The following is a 9,318-nucleotide window of genomic DNA, read 5'->3' as shown; positions in this document are numbered from 1 at the left end:
AAAGTTGATAACTGCAGTATACATATTATTTTATTGTACACACATAAACATCTAGAAATCATTACTTTTCCTATAATAGAAATTTCATATATTTGATCTGAAGCAAAAAAAAAAAAAAACCCAAGCAATTGCCAGTGTTGTGTTTTGCAAAAAATTCTCTGATGTAAAAGAAATACCCATAACACTTTAGAAAAAGAACACAAATAATTGGGTTTTTAAAATTAGCATGTTATAGTTGTACAGGGGGATAGTGATATTTACGTATGTGCTTACACTATATCTTAACTAGATTCACTCCCTCCAATAATTAGGCTTAAAATTATCTTTATACATTGTAAACATATATGGAAATGTGACAATGAAATCCCCCTCTGTCCAAACATTATATGCCAACAAAAATATTTTTAAATAGGTAAAAATTTACCTTTAGATGTGTTCTAATACTTTCCTGTTGAGATTTTTTTTTGACCCAAACATTGTATGCACATATGACCTGTTGAGATTCTTGTATGTAAAACTATTTCTAAAAAAAGTTTGGGTTTTTTTTCCTAATGAAACCAGAGCCTTGAAAATTTGTACTGCCTGTCTTTGTTCGGGTTCATAACCTCATGTGGACTTTGTCTCCACTAAGTAGCTGAGCTTCAGCCGTTGTTGGGGTTGCTTTTTTTAACTACAGAAGATTCTTGACATCTGTTTGTGTTTAAGTGATGACCCGACATCGCAACACAAAATGTCATCATGTCACATTGTTAAAGCACAACAACAAAATTACAGCTCCTCAACAATAACATGGTATAAAAGTGTCTACTTGCCCATGAGTCAGTGCTTTAGAAGCTATGAGCTATTTTTAGCGCCTCGCGTGCTTCCGAAGTTTGAGTTCTGAATCCTACTAGAACCCCTAGTGATCTGGTAAAATGTAGGGCGAGGGGCTTGCTGTCCTTAAACTCCCCGGAACTTCCTGATCCGCACGCACTGCTGGCTGCCCACCTTCCCGTCCCGGCCACATTCACCCCAGGTGCCACAGTGCGCTGCTATCCACTGGGGACTAGATCCCAGCTCTGCGCCAGCATCCCGTGTGGAGGAGGAGGAGGAGCCTATAATTATCCTCTTTTTGTCTGGGGCAGGCCCTGAGATGACATCTCCCCGGTTACCCTGCGCTCTAATAGCGCAGCCCCAATTCCTGGTGGCAGACGCACGCCTGCTGGGGCTCAGAGCGCGGGTGGGGGGGTGGGAAGCGGGCGCGGCCTAAAACGCCAGCAGAAAACACACACACACACACACACACACACACGAGCACACACACACACACACACACACACACACACACACGAGCGTGGGGCGCACCTGGGACGAGCGTGAACACACACGCACACACACGCGCACACGCACGCACACGCGCGCGCGCGCGCGAGCGTGGGGCGGCGGCGTTGCCATAACAACCGGGCGCCCGCGCCGCGGAGGCCGTCGGGGAGGAAGTGACGAGCGGTGGGTTGGCTGTTGTTGGGACACGTGACTCGGGCAGTGTTTTGACAGGGCAAACAGCAGAGAAAAGAATTTGAGCGAGCGAAGGGGAACCGGGAGCTGGGGGCGCCACAGCTAGAGACAGCGGGCGGGCGAGGAGCTGGCTGGCAGAGGCGCGGGGTGGGCGCGGCCCGGGGTTGGCGAGGCGCGGGTCGGACACAGCGCAGGGAGCGGCTGGGGGTGGATGGCCACAGGGGCGCCGGGAAGCCGCGCCGGGCTTGTCGTCTCGGGTTCCTTATGGTCCCTTAATGTAGCCTTGGGGGCCGCTGCGCGCCGCCCTCCGCTGTCGCCGGCCCGACGCGTCTCGGAATCTCGGGGGCGAGGTGAAGTGTGATGTGAGCCTCTGGGCGACGGCGGAGAGCGGTGCCAAGAGGAGGAGGGATTGGGACAGGGGACAGGGCGAGTTCGTCAGCAGAGAGCTGCCTGGTTGGTGCGCCATGCAAACTCTCGGGCAGGCGCCGCGCTCGGGGTGGCAGGGCTGAAGGAAATCCGGGGTCGCGGCGGGACGGAAGAGCCCTGCGGCTGGCGCAGTCATTTGGAAACACTGTCTTGCGGGTGGGGCGGACCTCAGGCCGGGCCACATAGGGTTAAAGGGAGGGTGGGTGGCAAGGGGCAAACAGGGACAGCCCTCCTTCTCCACACACACCCCACCCTCCCCCGGGGAGAGTTGGTTTGCGCTGGGGGCTGGGCGCGATCAGGGAGGTGACTCGGGTTTCTCGCTGACCCTCTTATTGTGTAAACTTGGCCGCGGTTGCAGCAGCAAGGCTAAGGCTAGCCAGAGGGTAATTACACAGGTGAGGCCCGCGGGGCGGGCGGGGCGGGCGGGGAGGCTGCAAGTTTCCTGCGCGCGGGCACCAGGTGGAAGAATTTCGATCCCGGCCACCACGGAGGTGCCACTGTCCCCAGAAGCGTTTTCTACTAAGGGGTTAGTCCGTGTCGTTTGAATCTTTTTTTCTTTTCCTTCCTCTTCTTTCTTCTGCTTCTTGCCTGTACCTCCAGGTTATAAATAGATCTTGCTTTTGGTTCCGAGACGCTGTGTCACAGAAGGACACCTTGGCCTGAAGAGCACAAGGGCGGGGGAAGAGATGGGTGCTTGGTCCCAGGGAGATTGGGGGAGGCTGTGCAGAGTTTTGCTTTTTTTCTGACTTGTCACCGCAGTTTGTGCCAGAAAGAGGCCTAACTTAACAGTAGTTTTCTTGCAAAGGTCTAGAGTGTTAGAGCAGGAGCCAGATTAATTTGATTCTTGATCTCTTTTAGCGGAAGCAGAAGCTGTTCAGTCAGCGGTGAGCCTGTTGAACGAACCCATATTTGTATTTCACAGCACTTGGGGTGGAAATCGGATGTGAAAATGAAGCCAGACCGAGGTAAACGATTTATTTAAGTCGTACTGGTGTTGTGTTGTGTTTGGGTTTCTTTTTTTTTGTTGTTTTTCTTTCTTTCTTTCTTTCCCGTGCCTCTTTTTAGAAGTGTTAACCTAATTCCGCAGCAGGATCAACTATTTCTGTATCATATGATTGTCTGTTTCTGTGACAGATTCCAGCTGGTGAGGCAAAGAAGGGCATATGGTAGAAGGTGTTCTGTGACAGTACCTTAGAGCAGTTTCAGGAGAGAATTCAGCCTGTGTCCACATGAAGTTGTCAAGAACAGCACTTGTATCTGTTGCCACATCCTTGGTATCATTTTAGAGTTGCAGTGACTTTATTTTTAGGCAAAGTCAACCTAATTTTAAAAAAGTTACAAACTTTTTAGACTTGATAAAGAGAGAAGATTGGTTTTAGTTGACAACTATTATTTTATTATCATTACTACTTTCATTGGTCAAATTTTGTGCTTTAAGCAAACTCCAAAAGTCTGCAAAGCACTTCAGCATTCAATATAGTAAATGAACAGCTGGGACTACCAAAATCCCTAATGATGGGCAAATGCTACTTCCTTTCCAAATCTGTGTTCCCAGGACTTTACCAGAATATATACACTGTGCTTCTCAAGGACATGTCGGGAATCATTTATCAGTCCCATGATCAATGGCAAGGACCAATTTTAGAAGATTAAAATATTGTAGTATAGTGTTTTAATACAATGAGGGCTTTTTAAATTCAGATATGAATTTGATTCCAAGGAACAGTGTAAGGAGGGCATTATTGTATTTGGTAGGGAGTGGACTAGAAGACAGTTCCTTCCAAGTCTGAGACTTGAAGATTGGAAGTAATAATTTATTCTATGAATTAGATGCTTATTTACAAAAATGTATTAAAGTGGTTATTTTCCATATATATTTTTTCAAAGTGCTTAGAAAGACATTGCCTAGTTCAAATATATCTTTGGTAAGAGTGTCTGTTACAATGCACTAGAAAGAACTGGAAAAAGCCTTATTTAATTTGCTGGTTTAAATTAGACTTAAAATCAGGCTACAGCTGTATCTGTATGAAGTATCAACAAGTACATTGCTACTGAACAGGTAACTGTGTACAGTGCTAAGTTTAGATTTTTACATTACTCCAGTGACTTTGGAAAAATGGCACCACGGTCTGCAATTGCATCTCAGAATGAACAAGCAAATAAAATCAAAGTCACTGTTTGTTTTGGATTGTTGTTAAAAGTTGCTTTAACGTCATAGCAGTTTAAAAATTGGCAATTGCAGTAGCAGTTTGAAAACAGTATTATCTATTTTAAGTAAAAACAGTACTAAGCACAATAAAATGTTTAGTTATATACTGATATAGATTGCTTAGGAAAATAAATAAATTTATTCATCAAGATTTCCAAACAAGTGACTTTTCCCTCCTTTAAAATCATGTCTTTCTTTAGCATAAGCAGATAAGAATGATGGGGTTCCAAGTTTAATTTTGTGATTTTATTCCATAATAACATGAACCTTAAGATTCATGGCTGTTTTTAGACCAAGAACTAGCATAATTAATATGTACCAAACTGTTACAGAAATATTGAAGCAAGTTTTTCACTACCCTTACTGTGTGCAATGTGACTTTGTATTTTCTCTTCCATTTCACTTTTTGAGTTGTTAGCACAACCTACTGAATTGATTTCTTGATCAGTGGATTGTGATGACCTGCAGTTTGAAAGGCACAATTATAGACAACACTTACTTAGAAATACTAACACTTTATTTTTGTACATTGTTGAATAATGAAATATTTTATCTGAGTGATTTTCTAGATAATTGAAACATGACTCTTTAAATGCCAAAAAATACTTTGAATTATAATCATGATGTACAGGGAGAGATTTCTAAAATATTCATCCTTCTCTGCCCTTTTTTTTTATAGACAGTAGATGATAAAGGGCCACTGCTATAAATTGCAGCTCTGTGCTGGTCATAATCTAGAAATGCCATAAAAAGATATTTAAGTTTGTAAGTTTCTTTTGTTTATAGCTTAAACCAATCCAGTCTATCATATTTATTTATTTATGTCTGATTTTTATGTTCCCTTGGTATTAATGGTCTTTGTTAATATGTTTGTTCTTGTTTTCCTTAATTTCCTCCTTTTAATCTGTGGGGTAGAGAATTATATAACCATACTTGATATTGAGTCCTCTGTAAAATGAGGGTAAATAAGAGAACCTCTCAGACACTCATTGTTCAAGAATGTGAGTAAAATGTGGATATTTTTGTTTGATTGGGTTTTTTTTGGTGGCACTGGGGGTTGAACTCACCACGCAGAAGCTGAACCCACTTGAGCCACACCCCCAGCCCTTAATGTTCGGATTTTAATGTAAAGAGTCAAATACTTCCTTAGTGGGAGACAGTATTTCAGAGAATTAGTTTCTAATAGGAGCCTCTTACCCTACATGAATGGCTGTGGTATTTGGTTGGCTAAATGGGGAATTACAGAAAAATAGCAGCTTTAATTTTTTCATTTATCTTTTCATTTAGGATCATACCTACTCCCCACCTTTATATTTTAGTGCTAGGATCAAACCCAGAGCCTTACACATCCTAGGCCAGTGTTTCATCACTGAGCTATGAGCCATGCCCTCCAGCCCCCATGGCCCTTTTGGAGAGTGAGATGGGGGTCAGTTGTTTTTTTTTTTTAAGAGTTGGACATAATTTTTCTTATATAAACCATATCAGTAATGTGCACCTAAGATTTCTAGTTTTGATTTCTTTAAAGTAGAATCAGACTTTGCAGAGCAGTCTGAGGGTGGAAGCTTACATTTTTAATAATTTTAAACTTCTTACACACAATTTTATAGGTATCTTGTGGGCACATGATTCAGCAGGAATTTGTTTTAGGAAAGGAGGGAATTCATGTTCACCAGAATTGTGTTTATCAGGGTTAGAAGTATTGTTCTGTGATCAAGCACTTGCCAGGCACGTGCAGGGCCCTGGGTTTAATCCCAGTGCATGTGTGTGCATGTACACACACACATGCACACATGCACGCGCACAAACACTAGAAGTGTGCAGGCACCTGGGAAGTACCCTATTAGTCAGTGGTGTTCAGTATCAGCAATGTCTGTCAGGTTGTGTTTAGGGTAGGTATGCATTGGTCAATCTTGCCAGTTAATTAAGTGAAAGTCAGCAGAATTTCTATGGTATCTTCAGATAATTAACATGTAATTGTATAGCAAAATGGCTATATTCCACTATAGCCATAGTATTTTATGGTAAAACATTGTTTTTTAATTTTAGACAGTCACATAACATTGCTTGGGTAATGCCTGAAAATGTGAGTCTTTGATGTTATCCTTAGCACAGGCTTTGGAATCAGACCTGTGTTTATACACTTGTTCCATCACTTGCTTGTTGTGTGATCTTCAATACAGTAATCTCTTATCTCAGTTTCCTTGTCTGTAAAGTGGGAAGAATTCCAGCTTCTCACAGTTGTTAGAATGAAATATAGCAGTGGTTAGCACTGTTAGGTACTAAATAAATCACTTTTATCATGTTAAATAAAACATTACTGATGTTCATATGTTGGTTGGTTGCAAAACATACTCAGCAAAGGTAAGGAAACACCCAAATGTGCAAAATCCTAACACTGTTTTGTTTTGTTTTACATTCATAGCATTCCACTTGCCAATGCTCAACAAGATTTAATAGATTTTTAATATATAGTTATATGAGAAAATATAAAACCTACAACAGGGTACTTGGCATATATTGTAATTTATTTCTTTGTCTTGTCATTTGCTGTTACAATTAGCTTAATTTCTGTAGGTAGAGGGTCATGTGGATGGTAAGCTTTCTGGGATTAATTAGGTTTTTAAATGGTGTTAAGTGCTGACTAGAGCCAGAGAGATTAAACAATATTATTCCACCTTGGACTGGAGGATGTACAAGTTTGGACTTGGTCCTAGATACACTAATATTGAATGCCTCATGTTTCAAGGGAAGTCTAACATGTGGCCTTTGTGTAAAAGTAATTTAGACATTTTGCATATGTTGTAAATACATGGTATTTCTAATTTTGTTTATTTTTAGATCTCATTTGATCTTAAATCAAAAGTGTCATGATAGATTAAGACAAAATTTAATAAATCAATAATTGAAATACATGATTTCAACTCATGTTTTAACACACATTATAGGCCATTTATGATGCTTAAACAAAAACTATTGGTACAAAAACTGTTTCACAAACAAAATGCCTAACTTTATTATTTTTTTTAAGGTTAAAACTGAGAGAGAGTACTCTTAGTTTTTTCTCCTTTTGATGTTACAAATTTCAGTGTTAGCCTTAGCATTGCAGTAGCTTATGAAGTTACCTATGACATAAACAATCCAGTTAACTTCAAATGATTCCTTTCCAAGTACCAGAAGGAGAAGAAAAGAAGTGATAAGTGATAGGAAAAAAGTGCTGAGATTATGGGATGCATTGCTTACTTATTGAAAACAGTTCATTGTTAGCCTATGTAAGTCAGCCACAAGAGAACTGACAGATGTTGGAAGAGAAGAAGTGTTGACTAAGTTAAATAGAGCAGTTTTTTGCTAAATTCCCAGATGGAGGTAGTAATGATAGTGTTAATAAAGGCTAATACTGTGTACTAGATGTGCTATGTACCAGACACTGCTCCGAGTAAGTATCACATGTAACTCATTTAATCCTTACAATCAAGGAAGTAAGTGCTATTGTCATCTCCATTTTATACATAAATGGAGCCGAGTCACAGAATTGTTGCTTTTTACACAAGATCACATGATAATAAATAGACAAGCCCAAATTTGAGGTGAGCTCAAGTCTGTGCTCTTAACCTCCTGACTGGTAATTTATATTAAAGTATTTTAAGATACTATGAACAAATTAGTGTAGAAATAAGCTTGAGGAACACTGAAAAGAGACTCTTTAGTGAGAATTGTGGTCTCGGACTGCTTCTTATCTTCTCTTTGCTTCTTTTTCATCTTTACACTGGGCATGTACTAGCACCTTGGCTTAGGGTTATTTTGAGAATTAAAGAAATTAATGTAGAAATGCGCTTAGAACAGTGGCTGGCACTTAATGAGCATGCAAATGTGAGTTGCTATTGTTACTTTTGGATGTGTTCTAAACAAGAAGCCAATCACTTAGTGAACACTGAGGAGGACAAACAAAGGGGCTAGTTGAGCTGCACGTTTTGTACAGTTCCTGTGATCTCAAGTTAAAAGCTGGCTGCTGTGGGTCTGTCATCCATTTATGCTGATGAATCTTGACACATCAGTAGCTGTCAAATAATTGCTGGCTTGATACAGCTTCTGAGATTCAGATACCAAAGGGGTTGACATAAAAGTACCCTGACTGTGTTTTTGCCTGTCATCTGGTAAGAGGGAAATGATTTAGTGGCATGAACACTGTCATTTCCTTGAAGGATGAGGAAAAAAATAATTGGAAGGGAGAATTGAGAGGCTAATGTGTGTACAGGAGAATGACTTAAAATTTGACTTCAAGAAGGGAAGAAACCTACAGGCTCTGAGCATTTGGCATTGTGAACAAGTCTAGAAATAATTAGTTGTTAAAACAAAGAGCATTTGCTTCTCATCTTTATATTTAATTATGGTAGTGTTTTCCTTCCTTTTGAGGCTGAGGATTTTTGAAACTGGGATTATTAAATTTAGAGTAACTTAATAGTGACTGTGTATGTGTTGAGAAATGAAAATTATTGTACGTGAAACAGTACTTTCTTGGTAAACCAAAGCCATTTTTTCGATAATTTTGTTTTTACTAAAACAAGTTAAAAATAAGAGTGGTTCCTTGATTGTGTCAGACTTCCTTATTGATCTGACTGCGTAAAATTGCCAGCAGCTAATCAAAACGTAGACCAAGAGCCTATATGTAATGCCTAACTCTTGGCCATAACTGACTTTGCTTTCTCATATCTTTCTTTCCATATAAAAGATCCTCATCAGGTAGAATTGTAACAAGGCCTTTTCATCTCTTTGTTCACCATGTCCAGCCCTTTGGCTGCTTTTTAGGTTTTTGATTACCATATACAGTCTTTTGATTATCATATAAGATGCACTATTTCTTCTGTATAAAAAGCCTTTCCCTGATTGAAACATGGGGGCTCATGTCATCCTTACACTCTAGGCTTAAATGTCATTTTTCAGAGAGGTTTCCTCTGTTTAAAAATGTTGACTGCTAAGTATGCTGTTAATATATTTATTCACCTAGATGCCTTCATTATTCTGTATTTCAGCAGCCTGTGTTTCTTTGATGTCACTTCTAAACTTTGTACTTACTCTTTTTCTTTATTTATTGTCTGTTTTGACAATTAGATTTTAATTTCATGAGGCCAGAAGCCTTGTCACTTGTCCACAGCTATGTTCTCATCATTCAGCAGAGTTTTGTACATGGTAGG

The 9,318-nt window shown here is 40.3% G+C and overlaps 1 protein-coding gene across 9 annotated transcripts in view; it reads left to right on the top strand.

Moving 5' to 3' along the window:
• The first annotated feature begins 1,466 nt into the window (after positions 1-1,466).
• Positions 1,467-9,318, top strand: part of Atosa (atos homolog A) — an 84,773-nt gene continuing 76,921 nt past the window's right edge. For 4 of the 9 annotated variants that reach the window (XM_074065968.1, XM_074065975.1, XM_074065970.1 and 1 more), the window contains exon 1: positions 9,292-9,313. Coding sequence is in view for 3 of the 9 variants with exons in the window: in XM_074065973.1 (XP_073922074.1) it covers positions 2,870-2,885 (16 nt within the window). In the remaining 6 variants the exon portion in view is untranslated. The other 5 variants (XM_074065973.1, XM_074065971.1, XM_020178742.2 and 2 more) reach the window with 5 other exon arrangements.

Source organism: Castor canadensis, chromosome 2, assembly GCF_047511655.1.
Source record: "Castor canadensis chromosome 2, mCasCan1.hap1v2, whole genome shotgun sequence".
Classification (NCBI taxonomy): domain Eukaryota; kingdom Metazoa; phylum Chordata; class Mammalia; order Rodentia; family Castoridae; genus Castor; species Castor canadensis.
This window is presented reverse-complemented; position numbering and strand designations above follow the sequence as displayed.